This window comes from Paralichthys olivaceus, chromosome 13 (assembly GCF_024713975.1).
Source record: "Paralichthys olivaceus isolate ysfri-2021 chromosome 13, ASM2471397v2, whole genome shotgun sequence".
NCBI classification, from domain to species: Eukaryota; Metazoa; Chordata; class Actinopteri; order Pleuronectiformes; family Paralichthyidae; genus Paralichthys; species Paralichthys olivaceus.
This window is the reverse complement of record NC_091105.1, coordinates 12772602-12796254: the sequence shown is the minus strand read 5'-3', so window position 1 is coordinate 12796254 and position 23653 is coordinate 12772602. Positions and strand designations below refer to the sequence as shown.

The 23653-nt window shown below is 40.3% G+C and overlaps 2 protein-coding genes and 1 long non-coding RNA gene across 6 annotated transcripts; 2 read left to right on the top strand and 1 right to left on the bottom strand.

Moving 5' to 3' along the window:
• Positions 1-728: 728 nt before the first annotated feature.
• Positions 729-15680, top strand: LOC109633407 (tubulin polymerization-promoting protein). 4 transcript variants are annotated; one of them, XM_069537026.1, is made up of 6 exons: positions 729-1015; positions 6921-7004; positions 7638-7973; positions 12798-12951; positions 13045-13141; positions 13686-15680. In XM_069537026.1, exons 1-6 carry the CDS (start codon positions 744-746, stop codon positions 13709-13711), a joined length of 969 nt encoding a protein of 322 aa, XP_069393127.1. In that variant the 5' UTR covers positions 729-743; the 3' UTR covers positions 13712-15680. The 4 variants fall into 4 exon arrangements, with proteins under 4 accessions (XP_069393127.1, XP_069393126.1, XP_069393128.1 ...); XM_069537027.1 differs by adding an exon at positions 1266-1336 and having other exon boundaries at positions 908-1015; positions 13045-15680; XM_069537025.1 differs by having other exon boundaries at positions 13045-15680.
• A 2-nt stretch (positions 15681-15682) lies between these two features.
• On the bottom strand, positions 15683-20429 carry cep72 (centrosomal protein 72). Its single transcript, XM_020093247.2, has 14 exons — positions 20291-20429; positions 19923-20050; positions 18774-18966; positions 18575-18689; positions 18327-18478; positions 18187-18245; positions 18057-18099; positions 17708-17902; positions 17421-17602; positions 17196-17289; positions 16940-17118; positions 16718-16844; positions 16527-16636; positions 15683-16425 (listed from the first exon to the last, which is right to left on the bottom strand). The coding sequence occupies exons 1-14, from the start codon at positions 20364-20366 to the stop codon at positions 16405-16407; spliced, it is 1674 nt and encodes a 557-aa protein (XP_019948806.2). The 5' UTR covers positions 20367-20429; the 3' UTR covers positions 15683-16404.
• A 523-nt stretch (positions 20430-20952) lies between these two features.
• On the top strand, positions 20953-23506 carry LOC138413491 (uncharacterized). Its single transcript, XR_011245854.1, has 2 exons — positions 20953-21274; positions 21460-23506. It is a non-coding gene; the product is annotated as an uncharacterized lncRNA (long non-coding RNA).
• Positions 23507-23653: the final 147 nt, after the last annotated feature.

Genomic DNA, 23653 nt, shown 5'->3' with positions numbered 1-23653 from the left:
ATGGTGAGCTCTGTCACAGATCTGAGCCTTCTCTCTGCACTCAGAAGCATCATGTTCACCCCTGTCCCTCTGTCTTTGAGTTGCATGTGTGAGAGTCTGCTACTACTTTATCATTTGAACCGTGAGGGTGGCTATGGGCTTATATAATGTCCTTCCACATCCAGACATTAGGCTGCCACTGGTTGTGTAACACATGAGTGTGTTGGACATCAGAGGAGTCAGGTCCATTGGGCAGAACTGTGTATATTTTTGAAGGGATTGTGTTTTGCCAATAGAGCGTTTGTCATTATTATATAAAGTGTAGTTATTATATAAAGTCTGTAGTTAGTGATCAGGATGAGCTCAAAACTCAAAACGTAGATTCTGTTTTTATTGGTTCTCTGTGTGTTTGTGTGACTCTGATGCTCATACACGTCCACTATGTGCTCATTAATGAAGCTGCAATGATCCGTATACATAAAACCATCCACGTCCATGAAGGGCAGAATTGTGTATATTATTTGAGAGGATTTTTTAAATGTGTTTTGCCAATAGGGAGTTTGTCATTATGATATAAAGTCTCTATTGCTCTCAGGCCACTTACAGTCTAATCCACCAGCAGCCTCAAGACACCAGGGTGAACTCAAATCTTTAAAATATTCGTGTGTGCGTGACTCTGATGCTCATGCACTTTCACTGGTTGTTTGATGATCCGTGCGCACAAAACCTTCCCCGTCCCTTTGTTTACATCCCGCAGCCCCCAGATGCTCGCAGCTCTTGTTTACCAGCCCTCCACAGAGCACGGAGACACCATCTCAGCTCCACATCGCGTCGACGAGGAGAGGAGAGAGCGGCTCGTCGCGCTCGGCGGCAGCCAATCAGCGGGCTGGTTTCTCTTCAGCATCTCTGGGTCTGAGGCATCGGGCAAAGTCGAGCTCAGGAGCCGCGAGAGGACGCAGAGTCTGAGCAACACTTGCAGGACGACACGTTATGGTTGTGTGAAAAATAACAAGCAGGCGGAGGATTTCTTCACCAGGTGATTAAAGCTGAATTTGACTTCATGCATTTGTCACTAGAGGCAATTTCCTGTCTCGTTGTAGAAAGATGAAGGAGTTTATACTGACAATGCCAGATTTAAACATTCACCTTCTTCCTGATTCTTTTTGCTGAGTTTGCATGTCTCTGTGTGCTTCATTAATATTGATCTTGCAGGATAAGATGCATTTTCAGTTGTAAACACATGTGGCTGCATGCTGTGCCTATATATGCTCGATTCAAATCTTCAGGGATCTGCCTGTGATGCCTCTGGCAGACGTGGACTATAGGCGCTGACAATAACAAACGGATCACGTGGACTGTGTGTGTGAATCTGACATTTTTGCATGTTTATGTAACGTTTCTCTAAAGACTCCCCGCTGAGACACGGAGGTTTGAAACCAGCAGCTGCAGCAGTGACTGCTAACATAAACATCAGGGTGTTTTTTTTTCTCTGCTGTTTATCTTCTAAACGGGGGCTCTCCAATAAGCACCATTATTGGTCAGAGACGATGATTGACAATGCGTTTGGCCCGTGGCTGCAGCCTCTGTGGGTTGCATAGAGGTAGTTACGTAATTATGCCTGAAAAAAAATTGTGCCCTCTTTTATTAGCTTCCTGATGCTCTGCAGCTACAGTCTGAATTCAAGAGCTGAGAAATAGACTAATGAGGCATGTGCATGGACAGACTTCAACATGTTCTGTTTCTGCAAGGAAGAATAAATGAACACAATGTCAATTGAAAGCATAGATGGGTTAATTGCAATTTAGTACTGCTAAATATTACGTTAAATTATGTGGTCAGTACCTGCAGAAAAGGTATTTGATGTATTCTGATGTTAATAAAAGTCGGAGCACCTCCACCATAGGGAAGCTAATGTGTTTATTTTCTCTCAGTGAGGCTGTGCAGCCATGTTCTCCCCATAGGTTGAATTAGATACGCATGAGAAGAAGACACAGTCGCAGAGTTTGTCCCAGATTTCATTGTTCTAGGTTTCATTGCACTGGTCCGAGAGCCTTTGGTTTCTGACACAAACGATTAGCATCAGAGTGTAAATCATCCCATTTTGTTTTTGATGACTTGAATTTAGGTAAGGCTTGAAATTAAAATGATTGTTGACAGGCGTAGTGATGAAGTGATGTTGTCTGACGGCGTTTTTACTCAAAAAACAAAGGGGGATTTATATTTTTCCATGTTGACTTTAACACAAGGGAGTATTTGTGTGTCTCACTGTTTCATTGTGTTGGATAATAGAGGGTTTCTTATATGGGCATTACATGACATTTCCAGGACATTGTAAAGACTTTAAAACGAGTTACCTTTAATTAATTTATTGAGACGTTATACAACACAGTCTGGCTTCCAAACATCTTTTAAAAAGGCTCCACTCACAACTAATTTGCTGTTGGCCCGACACTTGTGCTGTCTCTGGCATCACGTTTTCCTCTCGAATGTGGGGTTGCATAAGGACTCCCAGGCTTTCTTTACGCTGCCTTATACCTCTATTTGGCCTGCTGCTGCTGCCAACAATAACTGCCGTTGCTTGTTTCAAGCGTCTTGTTTTTCTTCTCCACGACGCTTGCCAAAATCTTTGACTCACAGAGCAGTTAAAAGGGTGTGGGGAGGCGAGGACTGACAGAGACAGCGAGCCGGTGACCTCAGACCTGGGCTGCAGCGGCACTGATGTCATCCTCTCGCTCCCTGTGTCTTTGGGGAGAGAGTCGGGGTGGGGGAGAGTCAGGAACGAGGCCGAAATGGGAATGGGTTAAGAGGTTGTGTATGATGGTGTCACATGGTGCACTCCTTAAACAACATGGAGTCCATGCTAAAGCTTACAGCAAGCTATATTTCTTGTATAGGCCCATTCATCAAAAGATCAAAAGCAGTACAATGTGTACACAGAATTCCTAAACAACTGGGTATTGTAGTTTTCTCTCTACTCAAACATGAGTAAATGGAACATTTGTTGGGAACTGTTTTTGGCTTCACAGCAATCCACACATGGGCACATTTATTAGTTGTATTTATGTTTAGCATTTAACCTTCATTAGATTGTTTACAGTGGAGATGCAGATAGGAAACATGGGTAGGGAGAGAGGCATGGCGTGCTGTAAACACCCCTCCAGACTGGAATCTAACCAGACATGTGTCTTAAACTGCCACAAACCCTCCTAGAACAGTAGGATCGGTGACTTTAAATAACACACAACTAAACCAATTTCAACTAAACTAGGTGGAGGGATGGGACCTGGGCCTCGGAAGAACCCTTAAAAAATTGTATGTAGACTAAGGGGTGGATCCAGGATTTTCTTTTTCTACTTTCTTAATTTAAGATCACTTCTATTTCATTTTTCATTTCTACTATAAGAACTAGACAATAATTTTGGCCTTGCCGGAGGAATGTTATTCTTCCGAGTGCCATTGTAGTTACCTCTGCGAAGGAGGTTATGTTTGTAACATCAGTGTGCTGGTTGGTTTGTTTGTATGTAGGCAAGATTACACAAAAACTACTGGATGTATTTCCATGAAACCTGGGGGAGGGTGCATTATGGGTAAGGGAAGAACCCAGTGAATTTTGGTGTGGATGCAGTTCCAGGAAGTTTTCCCTTTCTTTTGTGACATAGGGGTTTTACAAAATTTTCCCAGTTTTCCCAGGAAGTCATTAATGGAACTTTGTTGTTAAACACACCAGGCTTCAGACACAAAGTAAAAACAATTAATTACTGCTCATTTAATGGACTTTTTTGACCAATAATAAATTTGACCAATTTTGAATATTGCTAGTCACATCCTGTAAAGATGGCGCTTTGTTGGTTCACGCTGTACAGTAGTGATTGTCCCATTCATTAGGACACGTGTCATGGCACAAGCTGCCAGACATGATGTGCTATATAAGAGTTAGATCAGTCTTGAGCAGACCGATGTGTGTCAGTGCAGCGGTTTTACTTGTATGATTGACTGACACGGTCATGGAGCAGCTGCCTGGAAAGGATACTGAAAACAGATGGGCTCTCTGCAGGCGCACTCACCGTGATGGCATGATAGAGGAGGAGGCTACTCACAAACTCTCTCTCACACATTACATCACTCTGGCAACAGTGTCATCATTTTGTGAGTTAAACACCATCTGCCGAAACTAAGAGAGTTAAATCACAAACATTTTGTTTTTTTGTGTGTGTTTGAGCATGTATGTTGTCTACCAGCTGATCTCCGACCTGGAGAATGAAAAGAATGTTCCAGTCATGGCAGCGTATTGTTGCTATGAATAGATGCAGTAAAAATGGGTCAATTTATGGTTAAAGCACTCATCTGTGCAGTGTATTGCCAGAAGGCGAGTGTATGTAAGCATGCTGTCATCCAGTCACAGATTTGTCTCTGGAGATCTGCCCTTAACCAAATGGCGTCTTCTGTGTTTGTGGCAAAGTGGGGCAGAAAAAAAGCACTGGACAAATGTGTAGAGAAATTATAGCTGTATTTGGCTAATTATTGTTAAAACATATGCATACAAAGCTTTTAATTACACAGAAATAACTCAATAAAACTGCGGTAAGGCAAATATTGTACAGAATGGTATTCTTTCCATAGATACATGTATAGAATAGATGGTATCAATGGAATACAAAAGAGATAAGCCTTAAGGCTTTATTGTGATTTTATCCTCTGTGGTTTTTAATGCATGTATTAAATGCAGTGCAGCATTATTCTTAATTATCAAATTAATTCAATCAAATAATCAGCCTATGTCTAGTCTAAGACCATGGAACTCAGCACAGTGTTACACAGTGTTAATGACCTCTCTTCTTCTCTTATTGAACATGATGTGTTTGAGGACTTAGACACTTGAAGCTACTGACTAGAAATTGGAGGAGGAAGATGAAAAGATTCCTTTGTCTCACATGGATTTTACTGCTGTCGTCGACGCACAAAGGAAAACACACAGTGGGTCTTTACTCTATTGAGAGGGTGTCGAGATACCCACTGAAAACCTCAGTGACTTTATAAAAGTGAAACAATTCCCATCATTTTATAATTAAACTTATAGTTTGAACTACTTCATTAAAAACTATTGAATTTTGTGATGACCTAAAGAGATGGTCACGATTGAAACAGTTTACAAGATGCAAACTGGTGGCAAATGTTTTAAGTAGGCTAAATATTGGCAATGATCGAATAGATTAATTAAAAGAAAAATAAATTGTACACACAATTTGTTTTAATGAATCGCTATTTTAGTCAATTTGAGTCAATTCTTGAGGATGGAATAACAATGTAAATACTACTGTATAAATATGGTTTTCTTAGGAATCAAATCATAGTGAAAAAAACATTTCTGTTTAATGTAACTGCTCACATTGTTATTGGCTAAATTTCACTGTTGTAAACATGAGGTATATAAACAAGTTAGAGAAAATAATGCTATCCTTTTAAAGGTACACAAATATAAATGCATTCATTGTGAAAATGTATAAGTCAATCGTGAGACTTAAGACCTGATAAAATATCATTTCATCAATGAAAAATGTGATTAATTGGCAAATGAATTATGATCGTGTTGCATGGTAAGAAAAAAATATTATATTATAACAGAGTCATTTTGTTTGTCTGTGTTAAACTAGTCATCTAGAGAGAGTTTCATTGCTTGATGGAATAAAATTTTTCAGCAAAAATGCAAACGCTTAATACATGAATAATCAATAATACAATTTAAAAAATGTATAAAATATAATGCAAATAAAGATTTCTAGCTTCAGCAAACTATAGAAACTCCATCTCGAGTGTCTTGGCCCGAGTCCTCGATGACATATGACCACAGAAACTCAATAGAGGCACTCTGCGATGTCACCATGTATGTGTGAAGACACGGGCAGAGGTCAGACACGGAGGCCACTCGCTTTGGACAATGGGTTCCCAGTGTCTGTAGCTCTGAATGCCATTATTCATACAGATTAATAATCTCCTCTTTTTTCCCCACTAAGAATTGACATCCTGATCATAATGGCTTTATGCAGCGTCAATCTAGGAACTTTTGTACCCATTTAAGTGGCGACTGTACTTAGCGAGGTCACGTGTGTGATTGTTGGTCATGGAAACAAACCCTTGGTGGTGCCATTGTGGGGGTGGGGGTGAGTGAGGGTGAGTGAAAGAACATTATTGGTGACTTGAGGGACTCGGGGGAAACTTTGCGAGCTGGAGCAGACGTTAAAGTCGAGGGGACACAGCATCTCACTCCGGTCTGCCTCTTGTTTGTCTGTTTAGTAACGAGTTCAACGATTGGCAAATAGTTTTAGAAAGTTTGTTGCGGTGCCATCGCAACACACGTCCGTTAATGATGCTGAGCTGAGTATGGGAACAGCTGAAAGGTGAGCAGAGAACCATCACTTGCTATAGATATGCGGCAGGATTGAATTGTCTTGATAGAAATACTTTTATTGCTATTGTATGAAAGTAACTTGATTTTCCCTTCCGGACTAAAGTAAGATATGGTCGAGGCAAGAGGCTGAATTGAGAAGCTGCTTTCCTGCTGCTCTCTTCATGCAGATCTGGAGGATGATGTATTCAGAGAGGAATCTCTGTACTCAGAGTGAATGAAATCATCCAAACCAAGAGAGGTCGTTGCACAGCGTTTAAAGATGTGTCACAACAATCAGTTTCTAATATTAAGAAGCTGTCTGGAAGTAATTTGATGATTGAGAGGATCTTGCTGCTTTTGAGTTGTGCTCACTCTGAAGTATTTTCCTTTAATGTGTCTCAGCTGTCTGTGTGTGTCAGACTTGAAAAGACATGATGTCATTATTCATTTTGTTCACATTGATTAAAAAGTAAAGAGGATCAGATGAGTATTGCACCTTTGGCTGTTGTTGTCGTCCTGTCACATTATTCACCTGCACTCTCATCTTCTTCCACAGCACAAAGAGAAATCAGAAAAAGTCGGCTAATCCAAGCACTGCACAGAGGGAAGTGAATTCCGGCACAAGCATGGCAGACCAGAAGTAAGTTTAAGCATTAAAAAAAGAGCCTTCACCTCACATTTTGTACATTAGTTCAAATACCCATCTGCCGCCTTGGTTCTTGATTCCTTTGCCTTTGAATTCCACAGAGGTCTACAGTGTATTTATATCCTTCACCTCTGCCAGAATACATAAGACATCTGTCCTTTCACAGCTACAGAGACACACCTCTGGAGAGTCTAATCTTGCCTGTAACATAAACAAAGTACTGCACAATAAGGGACAACTAGAGGCAAAGTATAGCAAGTTCTGTCTTGACCCTTCGGCGTGTTGGATTGTTTACATTCTGCAGCAGAGATTGTTGTAAATCTGGTAGAGCAGCGGGAGACCAGACATGTTTCTGGTGAAAATCCTCCTCTTCCTTTGAAGTGTCCAATGTCTTTTGATTTTAATAAGTTCCTTCAGCCTTTACTAAACATTTTGATAGGAATCATTTAATGTTGCTACATGCCCCATAGTGGCTGCTCTTGACAAATCATTTGTGTTGTTTTATAGACCTTTTGCATTCTGACTGTTCTAATATATGGTTTGAAAGTTTGTTTTTTCCTTTGTATAACTTTAAGTTGTTCGCTGAATGAATAGTCAGATGATGTTGTCATTTCTTCCCCCTCTCAGAGACAACATAGATGACTTTAAAGTACAGACAGCCAAGCATACCAACATCAGCTCAGCCCCTTTACGGGCGCACAGTGAACACTCCAAAGACCGAGCGTCTAAAAGGCTTTCGATCGAGTCGAACGGGACCAGTGATGGAGGTGCAGGTTCCTCCACGCCCGTGGAGATCACCGCCTTGGAGGAGTCGTTTCGACGCTTCGCCATCCACGGCGACACTCGCGCTACCGGCAAGGAGCTGCATGGCAAGAACTGGTCCAAACTCTGCAAGGACTGTGGTGTGATCGACGGCAAGAACATCACCCTGACTGACGTGGACATTGTCTTCAGCAAAGTCAAGTAAGAGAGAAACCGAATGTGTTGTTCTCTAAAGACTGAATATTGTGAAATCATTTTCAGTAGGAGTTTAATCTGCCAACACCTGGGCCAGCTAAGATGTAGTGACTGACGTGCCACTACATGACTGTATTCTTTTATCACATAATTCTACTTTACAGGTTTAGTCATCTCGATACCCAAAAGGTCACTTATGTGGAGCATTGTGGTAGAAAATAATCGGAGAAGAAATCCGGCTCAGGACTGAACTATAGCTGTAACGAATGATGAAGGATGTGTTTGTTGTTACATTAATTTCCATAGAATTAAATCTATGGCCTTGTCTTTAACAGCAGTCAAGTGAAAGAAGCACTGATCTTACTGTACACTGCTCATATAGATTCACTGAGTACAAACCTTTGGCACCAGTCAGTATTTCACTAGATCTGGATTCTTATTTGGATCTGCACCAAATTACACAAGCTCATAAATATCAGTCCCCTAAACAGTTTTTTTCATTAAGGTCAATGAATAATTCTCTGAGAAATCAATGAAAATTGCCCAAAGTGAAAAAAACTATTTCCTGGATCCCCCCCCTGATCTGGATCCACAGCTAAATGTTACTGTTTCTTTCTTGGGTAAATGTCTCACCCCTCCAGAAAATTCCATGGAAATCATGAGTCGTTTTTTGCGTAATCCTGCTAATCAACAAATAGATCAACAAATGAAGACAAAACACAACCACCTTAGTGGAGGTAAAAATCAGAGACACATATCTTTTAGCTATGGAAAACTACACTTTCAGGCTGTGTTACTATTCTTTATTGTATGACGTTGGCCTGGGGCGGAAGTGTCTGTCAGAAAACAGCAGCCAGAGCAAGAGGCCACGGTGGCTCAACTTGTATTTCCTCAGGCTGCGTTGATTCATCCTTTGCTGCTTGATTTGTGTAGAGTCTAATAATAAGCTGTGACCTCAATGTTATTTGACCAAAAGAGAGAACTTTTCATCTGTACAGCCGTGCTTATGTTTACAAGGTGTACCGAGCGTCTGCAAACCGTTATGTGCTGATAACACATTGACAGATGAGTGTAGATATGTTCCACACATTAGATAGTAACGTTCATACATTTGTCCCTAAGCACCGCAGAATAAAGAGGTTGTAAGAAAGGACAAGGCTTTTACAATGTGGGTTTGTCCGTGTGTGGGGCTATTCTGGAGATATTCATTCATACACGAAGCAGCAGTTTTTTTTTTATCTTGGTTGAATGAAGTGAATTAATGATTCTGCTCGACAGCGCCAGAATAGAGGAGAAAGGCTGGAGGCCACTCATCATCACATATTCCTACAGGAGAAGACAGGTTGCTTAGGAAGCTCACACTGATTTAGTGGATTTTTCCATCTTCTGCTGGTGTGTAACCAAAAGTCAATCTCAGTCATTTTGTGTACACACATTTAAAAGAGATTCCAAAATGGTTTTTAGTGTTATTTTTCTTGTTGAAACTGTTTGTTCCTGTCGTGTGATTGGGAAAGATAAAAGGGCCGTTTCAAAAGGCTGCTAGTCATTTGGAATATATTTCCAGGGAACTCAGACGAACTGACTACTATTACTATCAACAAACAGTGCAGTGTAAACTAAAATGGCTTTGTATTGTCAGGTCTGATTTATTTGCACCCCAAGCAAACACATGCAAAGAAGGTCCCTAAATGAAAAGAAAATTGTCGTGGCTGGATTCAGTCCTCAGTCAGGGTCACACATACGGCTTCAGATGCTGGAACCTTCATCTAATATCCAGCATTATAAAATACAGTCCATGGCATTTCTAAACCTCATTCTTTCACATAAAGAACTTGTGGCTCATGAAAAGCGATCCTAACACCCTAACAATGCTCTTTCACAACAAGATGCTGAAAGATAAATAGAATTTGGCTGCAGGCAATAACAACGGAGAATGAAATATGCAGACTGAAGCAAAGAAATTTGAGACAGCAGCGGCTCTTTCCAGTGGTGTATCCTGAATTTTTCAAAATCAGGGGCCAGATAAGGGGCCACAATTATATATCCAACATCAATGCTCATAGTGATTTAGTAAAGTGGACATGTAAATCATTCCTTGCTAAGTCTATAGCTTTGAGCAAAGCCACAAATCATGGAAAATATTCTGAAAATTGTTCAAGCTCATTTCATTCTTCTTCTAGTTTATTTAAAACAAATAAACCAGTGACAGGACAGGGGGAACTTCAGGGGCCAATCTGATTTCTGATGGGGCTAGTGCCCCCCTGGCCCCTCCCCTGGTTCCTTCATGATTAGCTTTATTTGTGTGCCCTAGGTGGAAGGGTTGAGATGATAAGCAACAATAAAGTGCACTCTGAGATTCTGCAGGTTTTCTATGAACATCCAAACATCACTTCATTATTTCAGACACCACTGTTCTCTACAACAATGTTCTGGAAGTATTCTTGTTTTCCTGACTCCTCCACATCAAAACCTCCACTGCTGGCATGGTATTGTGTTCATGTTTACTGCTCTGAGCATTTTTCTAGGCCAGACTAGAGAAGGAACTTTACGTTGAAGGTAGGATTTAAGCTTGTTTACATCCTGCTTGTTGGTGAGCAACAACAATATGGTGTAACCACAATACACATTTAATGAGTTCCACATCTTTTCACAAACACTTTTTGTGGCCAATCTGTGCATAGTTGTATCCATTCTGTCCTTGGGTGTGTGTTTGGGGTTGTTGAGGCCTACAGGCCCTAATCAGGGTCCTACAATATCCCAGCATGCAATTTGAACCAGCCTTAATAAGCTCTGCAGACGCAGAGTGTTGAACAAGATAGTAAAGGGAAATCTGAATAAAGCGTGTGTGTGTGTTTGCTTCAGAGGCAGCCACAGGATAAAAAGCAGTACAAACTGGGGGAGGGGCTCATTTTCATGTAGTTTCTGACTTGAGGCATAACTGAGTCAGGGAGCGCTGCCATGTCAGAGGAGCAGATCTCCACTCTCCTTTTAATCAGTGTCATAGCTCTTTGCTTACACATGAAAAAATTAAACATCTTAATGAGCACTGGCTAATCACGGCTGAACTAACCCTGATTTATAGTGGAGGTCTGCTGCACCACATTGAGGCTCTGATGTGCTGTGTGGCTGCTTGGAGCCAAAGAACACCACAGCATAAACAATGGATGAGGTAGAAATCTGGAATGGACTAATTAACTCCAAGCACGATCTGATGGTGGCTTCTGTGGTTTTTCCTCGTCACTGAACATGAGTGAAGGTTGTGCACGAGCATTGTGCAGATTCAACCAGCTACAGTATTATATCAGATCCGTACAGGAGCGGCTGCAGTTCAGGAGGTAGTACCCTATCCAGATGGTCGGTGGTTCGATTCTGCATGTCAAAGTGTCCTTGGGCAATACACTGAACCACAAACTGCCCTGAAATTAATGGTGTGTGATAGAAATACCTGCATATAGTAGCATTGTGTTAATATGTGAATGTGATTTGTAGTGTGTATGGTGACCCTGAGGTGCAAATCAGAATGAAAAATGGGAAAACACAAAACAAATAAATAAAAAAAGTGACATACAAGTTTATCATAATTTTTTTTCTGATTTGTTTTTTCACAGTTGTCGTTCTGATTTGCTCCTCAGGGCCACCGTAGTGAAAGCACAATATCAATACAATCCATTTACCATGTGGATCATGTGCAGCAGACAGTTGAGCCCCTTATATATACAGAAGGTCATCAGTATTCCAAACTAAAATAAAGCTCCTCTTGCCCACTGAACATTTGTCCTTTTTAACCTCATCTCAGCCTCCTCAGATTTTCTATTTTTACAGCACACTTACACTGTTTAACTATTTGTATACTTTGGAGAATCTAATGTTCGGTATGGAGAGGTCTGCAGAGGAGTCAAACTTATCTCCCTCGAACAGAGACAGCAGCTGGAAGTCCAGATTTCCCTCTGACAATACACAGCACTGAACAGGCGCAGAGGAATGGAGCTTGCATATGTTCAACAGTGATGGATCGCCCAAACACGACCGTTCACTGGATGAGTCAAATTAATAATAAACCCAAACATCCCTGTTTATTGCAGCTTGTTGCTATGACAGCAGGTTGCCCGGGGAGATTGCTGGATTTATTGGCTGTTGTTTAGGCAACCTATCACCACAGCAATGGCTGTTTGTGTTTGTGTTACTATGCACTTTTAATGTGGAAGTGAATTGGGCAAATGGCCAGTTAAACAAGAAGAGCTCACTCAGAAGGAGAATGACTGATGATGATCTGTGGCTTGGTATTGGTTAGTGGTTACAACAGATTGAGCTTCTACATGAAAACGCAGTGCCTCACAACACCGTTCAGCAGGTCTACATGTCCTTATTAGACAGCTTGAATGAGAAACATCAGGGCTCTGGGCCCTGAGTTATACAGCTCAACGCAATATGATAAATAATATGAAGAGACATTCACATATACAGCCTACAGCTGTGTGTGTGTAAGTCTGAAGAGTTGCTCAGACGACAGTGAAGTACCGAGAAACACTGGGAGACGAGATCCAAACAGTAAAAGTTTTCTCAGTGTTTATCTCAGTAGGATACCATCTCTATGCTGTCTTACATCTGCTGCACTGAAGTGATCACACATGGCTGCATGGACACCACCGCCTGCTCTCGTTTTATACTTTCAGACTGAGAGGAAGTAGAGAAGAGCTGCTGACAAAGCAATGTGAAACACAGCGTTTTCGTTGTCCAAAGACAAATCTCCATACGTCTTTCGGGGTTTTGTGCACTGCACTGTGACAAGTGTTATCCCGTTCTTAAGCTCTTTTTCCACCCACATTTCAGGAAGAAATCCTGTCGCACCATCACATATGACGAGTTCAAAGTTGCACTCGGAGAGCTGGCCAGGAAGAAATACAAAGAGAAGACGGGAGAGGAGGCCGAGGCCGAGGTGTTCAAGCAGATCGAAGGGAAGGCACCTGTCATTGCAGGAGTCACGGTAAGACTCGCAACGGGAATAATACTGATGTCATTACACATTACATCCATTTGTATGAGCGATGACAACATAAACACAAATGTTTTCCTACAGAGAGCCGTGGCTTCCCCGACAGTGAGCCGCCTTACGGACACCACCAAGTTTACAGGGTCACACAAGGAGCGTTTTGACGGCACCGGCCGTGGGAAGGGTAAGGCGGGACGGGTAGACATAGTTGACACTTCCGGATACGTCTCGGGATACAAACATCGAGGGTCGTATGAAAAGAAAATCAATAAACCAACTGTTTAAAGAGGAAATAAACATTTGAGGATCGTTTTTTATTTAAAAAAATAAAGAAGAGTACTCAAAGAAAGCACAAAAGAAAAATGATTTCATACATTTTCCCGCCCATTTATTTAGTGCGTGCATGTGGCTGAGTGTGTGTGTATCTGTGTGTGTGCAAGAGAGAGATGTTTTTTTTAGTTCCTCTCTTTGTCAAGTGTGAGAACTGGAAAATTGTTTACATCTATTTTTACAAAGTCATCACCAGCTGGTACATTCCTGTCAGAGAGCGAGTTACTGCCAACACTGAAGAGAACAAACCATTCTATGAACATTGAAGCTTTGTTGTTATGATAGGGCCTTACTATATTTATTGAGCACAAAGAACGACAACATGCCAAGAACAGCAGAATAAAGTTTTGATGAATCAACAACATTGCACTTTTTAATGGAAATGTTTCTATTCCCAGATTTACCTGAAGAAACGCATCTTTAATTTGTTTCGATAATTGGCACACTTTTGACAAGATGTTATCCTTTTTGTTGTTTTGTTATTACTTTTGAAAAACTTCTATTGTTGATTCCATCCCCTCTTAATCCTTTTTCTGCCCTCCCCTCTTGTCAACCGTCTGTAAAATCTACTGTTCATTTAATTTCATTACACAAGCTCACATTGTCATCTGAATAATTTGCCTTGAGGTCAGACCAAGACAGATACAGTATTATAAAAGCTTTCTCAACCATCTTTAAATTAAGATTATGACAGATTGGTTTTCTTCCGTGAATACAACAAAAGCACAAAAAACAAAAAGGGCCTGTTTTTAACTGTTTGAACAAAAAGTTTTTTGCCAGTTTTGTAAATCAGAGTTCATTCACCAAACAAACAGTTTGGCTAACATGCATGTCAAGTATTAAATTGGTGAATCCAGCTGAAGGAAGCTCTAACCACAGTAGATGAGCTCGGTTGTACAAGATTGTATTTTCTCTTATATTGTTACTCCCTCAATTAGATTTCTATACAGTAGTTCTAATATATTTGTGGTAAGATTGTGTATATTCTAAAACGTTAAAGCCACATGGCTTAATTTATGACACTGGCTTTGTATTTTTTTCCTGTATTGCTGTACTTTGTGCATGTTCTGTATATTGCATATGATTCAGATGCATATAGATGACAGTAGGAGTTTGTCATATCTTATCTTAACTGCTGTGCCTGCTGTGAAGACAGACTACTGGACAGAATTTTTTTCTAGCTAAAAAATATATTAAGGGATGACATTGTGAGATCATTATGATGGAGTATTAGGGCCACTTAAAGGGGAAATACAATAGAACCGATTTTAAGAATACATTCATTTTATTACAAGAATAAAGTCATAATTTTATGAGAAAAAAATCATAATCTCAGGCAGAGAATATTAGAAGATCAGCCTGTTGCCTGTGTTAAAAGGAGGAATGTGGAGCATCTTGTTTAGTACATTCACAAATAGCAAAATATTAAATAATTTTGCAAATCAGAACAAATTCGTTATAAGTATCAAGACATTGAAAAGATTGTGTAAGAAACTATTCTGATGAAAGAACCCCACAGACTTGGAGGAAGTTGCCTCTTTAATGGAGGAGGAAATGTTCGGTTGTGAGGTCGTTGGTTACATCTGTGTGAGATTCAAATAGGTTGTGCTGTTTCTCAATAAACAATGAGATTGGTTCAAGATTAAGGAGCAAGAAGAAGAGGAACCTAGTGCGACTTTACTGTCGTAATAAAATAAAATTCTCGTTAAATTTTGAATTTATTCTTGTAATATTTTGACTTTTCTCTCGATTATGACTTTATTCTTGAAATATGACGTTTTTTTTCTTCAAAATGGCCACAACACTCCGTCATAGATCAGATAAAATATTGTACTGCTTGAAATCAATATGTATAAATTTGTACATGTACAAAGTCAGCCACACTAATTCTATTTGTCTAATGATAAAGATTGAGAGGACATTTCATGTGTGGTACTGTCATCCAAATCACAACTAAATACAAAGGGATGCTTTTTTACTGTTGGATCCTGACGTACTGCATACTCTATGAGATAAAGGGAAAATTGCAAACAGGTAATAAACTTTTATAGAATAATATTTTTCCAGCATAGTGACAGTGTTTCTGCTGCACTCATCACAAACTACCGGTAGCCTCAGCTCCTGAAGAATCAGGCACCAAGTTAAAAACTAGCAGTCGGTGTGTTAGTTTTTGTCTGCTGCAGTAGCTTAAGTATGATCTGTTTTCTGTGCTTAATGCCAAATACTGTGCACCTTTAATGTGGAGGATCGATACTGTCTTATTTGATTTGATAACTTTTAATGTACTGTTGTGCCCTGGTGCATGCAGCGTGTTTTTGTTCTTGTTCTTTAGACCTCTTAATGTGTGTTCTTGATTTGTAGTGCTTTATTGAAAATAAAAAAATCTGTCAAAATATCGTGTTTTATATTTATTATGGCTTTTTCCAGGAACACTGTGAAGCTCCACCAACCAGTGACGTGTACCATTCACACGAGAATAAAAGCTATATTCAGCTGAGTTTATGCAGAGTCCACAGTCTAACCTGATTTGCCAGGACCTGCATTAGCGTCTGCGAGAGAAAAGTGCATGTGTGCGTAGTTCTCCAGCCCTAAGGCAGAGGTATAAATAAAGTCACAGTGCAGCTGGAATCTAGATGCATTCATTCCACTGCAGTGTACAAAGCAGATGGAGACACAACTGACCTAAAAACATTAAAAAAAACTGCCAAGAGAGACGCAATCTTGCTACTGATCCAGGAAGTACATCGTGACCTTCTCTCTAACATTTTTTCCTCTTAAATCATTTGTTAGAGTTGCGGCCTTGTCACAGTATTATGCACAACCATGCTTGAATGAATTGCCTTTTCCTGTCATTGTTTCCATTAAGCAAACACACTCTATACATATTTTCTGGAAATAATAAACATTTATGGAATCAGCTGTAAACTTGCTACAATCAAAAATGAAATGTACATTGAAAGGACAATAAATAAATTAAAAATGAATCAAAAACACTCTTTTTTTGCTGCCGGGCCTCATGCAGTTACTGCAATGACACATATTTTCATACCCGTGTATCTCCTCATTCGAATGCTTCTTTAACATTCCTCTCTTCCTTTCAGCTCAGCTAGCAAACCTTCAGTGATAGCCACCAGGGACCTGCAGCACGTACACAACCACATCCACATCAAATAAACAACCAACAGAGCAGAAACCATTTAGATGAGAGTGCCAATGTTCAAATGGGGGAATCTTCTCACCTGGCTTTCTTGCAGTATATCTGACGATTCCTTGACTTTCTCAGCCTCGTGCACTTTCTCCCTCAGCCCAACAATCTCTTTCCTCAGCTCCTCCACTTCTGTCTGAGCCTCTGGGGATGTGCAAGTGTGAGTACAGTGTAAGGAAAACAGCTAAATGTTCAGATGTATTTCCCACTGGGATTTGCACCCACCTTTAATCTGAGTAACAGGTGAACTTTTCATCATACACTTGAGATACTGTCGCTCTAACTTGATGAGCTGTTTCTGTAGAGCGACGTTTTCCTCCAAGACAATCCTCAGCTGCTCATTGAGTTTGCCCTATGATGAAGTAAGACAATAAACACTGTGTGCTTTTCAAAACTATGAAGGTTTCCTGGAGCTAAAGATTGATTTCGAGAGCTGAATCCACTCACAACTGCAGAGCGAGTTTCCTCCAGCTGAGCAGAGAGGTTACGGACTTCAGTTTTGTGCTCTTCCTCTCGTGCAGCCACTTGGAAGCTCAGTGCGCCGGCTTCCCGTCTTAAGGTCCTGACCTCAGCCTCCCGACTTGAAATATCGTTTTCCATCATAGAGAGGATCTGGACTGCCTGAGCTAGAGCCAAATATAGAAATGATGAGAAGATATTCATTATCAGTAAGTGGAGGCCACATTCCCAAAACCAAACTCACACAGGAAGTTGTTGTTTTGATGCAGGGACCTCTCTCCTTTCCAGTGTTTGTCCACAAGATTGAGAAGCATCTCTAGGGGTTTCCTGTAACTACCCTGCAAGATAAATTCAGAGATACTGTAAGTTGATATCAGGAGCAAAACAACATCAAATATGATTTGTTCTTGAAGGGAGGAACTATTCATGATTCAGTGCACAGATTAGTCAAAAACTGAAAACCTCCAACCTTTTTACTCATTTCCTCTTGCTGCAGCGAGCTAGAGCCCCCTTCTGTCTTGTTGAAGCTAGAGTAGGTCAGTCTTGGAGGATGTAAGATGGGGTTAGAGGGGTCAGACAGATTCAAACCAGGACGATGTGGACTGGGAGGTCGGATGTTAACAAATGAAGAACAAAGATGCTGACTTTGATCTGGAAGAAAATACACAATTCATCAACATAACAAGAAAACTAAATTTTGATGTGTGTGACTTTCGGTCAGTGGATCATGTTGAATGTAGATATTCAGTTCTGTACCAGGATTGGGGGTGAAATGTCCCTTGGCCACATGTCTGGTTTGTTTGGGGAAATCCTCCTGTTTTCCAGGTGCAGGTCTGCGTTTCTCTACATAGGGTCCGAAGGACACCTTTGGTCTTTCAGTCATTTTTGATGAGGTAGAACTTTTTTTAGTAGCTGGATCTTTCACAAGTGGCATTTTGGACCCAGTGTTATCTGGTAAATTACAAACAACACAATATAAGTGTGGTATATATTAATTGGCCTTCAATTGAAAGGCTGTATCCATGATAAAAATCCAAAGGGAGAATTATGTCTCCCCCAAGTGGTGGTTTTGCACATTATCGAGAACTTAAAAAAGAACACTTGCCATGTTTTGTGGGGGGAAACCTCAGGATGGATTTAGCGGTTTCCTTAAAGAAATAGAGTACATACAGAATGTGTGTTAATGCAAATATATTACTGGTGATATTGTTTCACCAACAGCAAAAGGAAGTCACCAGTTTTGGAGTTGAGCTCCTCTGTTCTGTAAAATCTTTTGGTTCTTCATCTGTAGGTTCTGAGACAGAAGATGGTTTGAAATTGGTAGACAAAACATGAAATGCAGATGAGAATTAACTGTTGGACTTTGGCATCTTACTTTCTGCCTCCTTGTGAACAGAGTTAGAGATAGTTTCCCTTTGGTCTCCAGGATTCATCTCCACAAAGTTTAATACAATATCATCGGGTTCAGTCAGGAGAGAGAGCCTCTTGGTCAAGCGGTTAACTAGAGCCAATCTCGCATCGCTGCTTCTGGAAACCACAATAAAGACCAATCAAGGTTACATAGCTTTTGTCATTTAAAACCTCCACATATTCCGTATTGTTACATGATCTATATATAATTACCTTTTGTTTTCACCCTGACTTTGACCAGAGGTCTTTGGGTTAGGGGTAGGTAAAATGTAAGAGGAGAACTGCATTATGGCAGCTTTGCGCTCAGTGTCTCTGACTGAACAGCTATCTGGAGACGAATGGAGGACACTTATTAGTCAAACTTGTCTTAGAAGAGCACCCCAGGCTGTGCTCTTAAAGGGCCACATCTTACCGAGCTTGCATAGATTGGGCATGGCATGCACCACGTAAGGACGGTAGTTTGGGTAACGTTTAGTCAGAGGGTTGAGTCGGAGGTCCAGCTCTCTCAAAGATGTCAGCTCATACAGAACTTTCACCTCTTCAAGGGAGGGTATGCAGTTATAGTACAGGATCAGCCTCTCCAGCGATTTCAAGTGTTGCACTCCCTGGAAAGAAACAGATGAAGTTTAAACAGGTGTTAGGCAAAATGATTGAATTCAATTAATTACTGACAATGCCGCTGTTTTTTCCACAATACTTATAATGAAAGTTTGAGAAAATGCATGTTGAGTTCAGTGTGTGATACATTTTTTATCCAATTAATATTCCCTTGAAAGAGGCACCATGTTGTCATAAAGTAGAATTTTTGGAGTTACACAGGAATGTCTTGGATTTAAAAGAAGAGGACAACAATGACAATACAACAACTCTTTGGTTGGTCAGTCAGTCACTCATGTTAATACTGTGTATTGGACTTTTCTGAAATTTTATTTTAAATTATTGTGGAGATTTCAGGGTTTCATCTCAAATGAAATGAGATTCCAAATGTCAGGCTTTAATTTGGTATAAATAAATCTGATATAACATTTATAAAGCATGGATAAAATGAGGATCGAGACGTGTAGAATGTTTCCATTTGCCTTTTAGTTAAAAAAACAAGCCATAGAAAAAACAAGGCGTCTTGAATTTATATAACTCAACGTGTAAAAGCATTTGCTTAAACAACTTGATAGAGATTTACCAGACTGTGTAATGAGGCGATTTCTCCTGATGCTATAAATTATATCAAGATAAAAACGTTCATACTAGTCAAGATTGACAATTATCACATGCAATTTAATTGTATTATTTCTTTTACGTTTAAAGACTTTAAAGATTGTGTTTTTTTATGACAAACACTTGATAAACATTTAACAAATCTGCGTAGATCAGTTGTGTGTTATGCTCACCATGTAATTGCATTGTATGGGTGCATGTTGGACTTTCGTTTTATCGCTATTGATGATAATTATATTTAATTCACATTGTTATTGCTCAAATACTGTATATTGGAACAAACACAGTTTAATAAAGGTTAGGTTTTATAATGGGTAAATAGTATAGTATCGTTTTTTAAGCCCACCTCAACAGAGACGAGAGCATTGCAGGACAGATCCAGAGACTTGAGACGGACGAAGTTGTTCAGAGCATTTCCCAGATGTCTGATCTTCTCCTCATATGTCCCCGGGAGACTCAGCGAGCGGACATCACCTGTTCAAACACAAGTTCAATATATATCAGAAACAAAGTTACGCCCATAGACTGTATATTACACCGCGGCTCCATGACTCTGGTGCTGTGCTTTGCATCATGGGACAGTTACTGCTGCTACGTTAGCTTAGCTACAGACAACAAGCTGCTATTTTTTTAAGTTACACGAGCTAAAGCGTCGTGGCTTCACTTTAAATGTTTGTTTGATAAACATTTTTTACTTAAAGGAGGTAATATTACTCAGACACGGGTGTTTTAATCGCAGTCTGTCCCGTATCCACTTCTCTGTTATTGTTGTCAAACACCCCGCCGCCATACTTTTCGAACTTTTGCTGCCTTCACGTGCTGTCGGGAAAACGACAACTTCTATTTGGCCAAGTACATTACCGCCCCCTGCTGTTTCACAGAGTTCAACCATGAATCACACGACTCCTGAGTTCAGCCTCAACATTTATAGTTCGTATTTAAGTTTATCATTCTGCTTATTTTGTAACGGTTTGTAGGAAACAAACAATTTTAGCATATTGTTTTGTTTCCTACCAACTGACTTAAAATTAACCCATACAATGTTGTTTCTGCTTTATTTGATCTGTTTAATTGATCAAAATTTCGATTTTAAATCGTCATTGCTGGTAAAAAAATAAATATATATAGATAATTATTCATTTTAAAATGTATATAGGCATTCAGAGTTCTAGTTTATAAAAAAGTCTCAGTTTAAAGTGCTTTGCAAAAAAAGCAATGGAGTATACAGCATAAATTATCAATAAGAACATGTTAAAATTCTGATTTTCTATTAATTATTTTTGGACAGTAACACTACCGGTAATAATTCTGCTGGTAATAGTTTTAGTGTTTACGAGAACAAGTGAATGCTTCTCTTTGACGCATGCGCAGTGTCCAGTTCCTTACGGTCACATGTCCAAACAAACAAACCTGAAGTTTCTTGCTGCGTGTTTCGCTTCGATTTGAGTCATACGTCACAACCTCAGCTTCATATACACGTTACATTAATATTAAATGACGTCAGACACATTCGTGAGAAGCTGACCGACCTGCTCTGTTACCATTAGTGACGGAAACGTCGGTGACGTCGTGGATGTTTGCACGACCTCAGCTTCAGGATCCCGATCAATGGCGTCCTGTGTGACACAGTGGGTCACCTCATGCTCCAACATCCTGCTGTCTGTCACTGCTCTGTGCTGCTCTTACAAACTCTTTAAGGTACGCTTCATTCACTGTGTGATTAACCATCATTTCTATTTGATTACTTATTCATTATTCATGTATGTGTTTGTCATTCCCTGCTCATACAGAGATGTTAAGACTTATCGACATCGACTGACATGAGAAGTTTAATCATCACCCAGCCTCAGTCTCACTCTGTACTTTTTCTTCTGTCTCTGCAGGACCACAGAGCTCCGTCAGTCAGCCTTTTCCTGCTTGGACTCTCTGCAGCAGTCTGCGTCCTGCAGCCGTCCAGCTCACAGCTGATCGTCCTCCAGAGAGAAGCAGAGTGGGCTGGTGAGCTTCTGGCCCCAGCGCTGGTCTCCTTTGACTTTCTGTGGCTCAGCCAAGACCACAACACGGCGCATATCCTCCTGTGTGGCTCCTGTCTGCTGCTGGGACTGTGCGACTGGCTCTCGGCAGACGCTCTCTCTATGATGACCTGCTGCCTGGGCCTGTCCTCTCTCTCCTGCTGCCTCATGGTGTGTCTGTTTGCTGGGAATGCGTTAGGGGCCCTAGGTGGTGTGGCCCTCAGTCTACCTTTACTTGTGACTCCCCAGGTTGGGACAAACACGTTGGTTCCCCTCATGTCTCCGGCTGCCTCTGAGGGACTGATGAAATGGCTTTTAAAAGGGGCCTTATCGATAGGCTGCTGGGCCTCAACGAAGGCCCTTGGCAAGTTTCTCTTGGACGTGACCGACCAATGTAACATCAGCATTGAGTAAATCAGTGGAGTTCTGTGTGATTAGTCAAAATCTGGTTCCACATCTGCATTGTCAAGTGCTGCAAAGACAGATGCCGGATACAGAAATTTAACATATCTAACTTATAAGCTTTTAGGACAAGATTTGTGAGGGAAATATATTTTGTTTTTATATAATGTTTGTCAGTTAATAACATTTTCAGAGGTTAGAAAATTAATTGGCAACAATTTTGATAATCGATTAACCAAGCAAGTAAAAATCATTAAACAAAACAAGCTGATCCAAGGTTCTAAAACTGCTTGTACTTGCTGCTTTTCCTTATTTACATCTCTACAAATTAAATATCTTGTGGCTTTTAAATCATTATTGGGACAAAATGAATAATTTGAAACATTGGGCTTTGGTAAATAGAGACGGGTATTTTGATAAGTAGTTAAAAATAATGTTTGGCTGCAGCACCAGACTACAGATCTCAGGGACTAAAAAGATCATATTCATTTATATACTGTATGAATGTTCATAGACTAAATTAGTCCTTGTAGTTAGAGGGATTACTATCACAATAACCAGAATATTCTGCTCTTTAGATCATCACATGTGCCTAAAAGTGATAAATTCTATTCAAATGGTCTCTCATCCTAGTAATTCACAGTTTATTGGTTCATACAGTAGCTGCTACACCGAGACCTTGTCTGAACGCTGTATGAACTGATCTGAATAAACAAAAGACAGACACTGAAATGTTATAACCTGCTGCTCCTGGTGGTGGTATTAGGTGTACTGGAAGTGCCTGGGTGACATTTATAATGTCCCCTATGATCATCTCAGTGTATGTGCACTTAATCTCAGGCTGCACATATCTCTGTTCTAACAGCTTTAGTGTTTCTAACAGCATCCAGCTGCCTCAGGTTCTGTTTGTCCTGCAGCCTCAGCAGTTAAAACACCTGCAGTGGTCTGAGCTCTTGGCCCTGCTCTTACCTCGTCATGTCAATTTGCTATGTATCGATGCATCTTTTTTTATGTGGCTTTAGTGTTAAGCGGCTGTAATGTTGTCTAAAATGACCTCATCTGTTCGGTTAACCTCTACCTAATAGTGTCTGTATAATTGTGTTTGGCCACAGTCTTGCCCTTGCAGGCAATTGATATATTTTTACAGAGTTTTGCAGTGGACACTGCAGATTCTCTCCAAGGATTTGTTGTGAGCCGCTGCCTCAGCAGTTTCACTGCATTATATGTGCATGTCTCTGTTCCTGTCTGGGACGCTCTGTCTTTGTCAGAACTCAAGACACTAAGGTCACTAGCGGTATTTTCAATGTGAACAATAATTTATGGGCACATTTGTGGGTCTGGAGTGCCAATATAATTACTATGATTGTGCCGCCTGTTTTTTGTTGTAATGGGTTATCATTCAGTTCCTATGATTTATTGGCAACGTTTAAAATTGTTTTTTTTAATTAATTTTCTTTTTGTAAATAGAAAAATATAAACTAAGCAGACATGTCTTGAATAAATAATCTAAATGTCACTGTTTGTAATGTTACATTGCATTTTCGTACTTCATGTTCACCTGTCCACCTATTGTGCCACTTATAATCTTTCGACTTCATCCGACATCCCAGTATTTCTTTAGTACATTATCCCACACGAGAACCCAGGACCTGGCACAGTTCAT

Bases quoted from the DNA above. Each gene is read 5' to 3' on its own strand.
- LOC109633407 (XM_069537025.1), top strand. From the start codon at position 744: ATGCTCGCAGCTCTTGTTTACCAGCCCTCCACAGAGCACGGAGACACC. The intron at 1,016-6,920 runs GTGATTAAAGCT...CTTCTTCCACAG, and splicing joins GCGGAGGATTTCTTCACCAG to CACAAAGAGAAATCAGAAAA. The intron at 12,952-13,044 runs GTAAGACTCGCA...GTTTTCCTACAG, and splicing joins CTGTCATTGCAGGAGTCACG to AGAGCCGTGGCTTCCCCGAC.
- cep72 (XM_020093247.2), bottom strand. From the start codon at position 20,366: ATGGCGGCGGGGTGTTTGACAACAATAACAGAGAAGTGGATACGGGAC. The intron at 20,051-20,290 runs GTAATATTACCT...GTGTTTGAACAG, and splicing joins ATTAAAACACCCGTGTCTGA to GTGATGTCCGCTCGCTGAGT. The intron at 16,637-16,717 runs GTGGGTGCAAAT...GCACATCCCCAG, and splicing joins ACCTGTTACTCAGATTAAAG to AGGCTCAGACAGAAGTGGAG.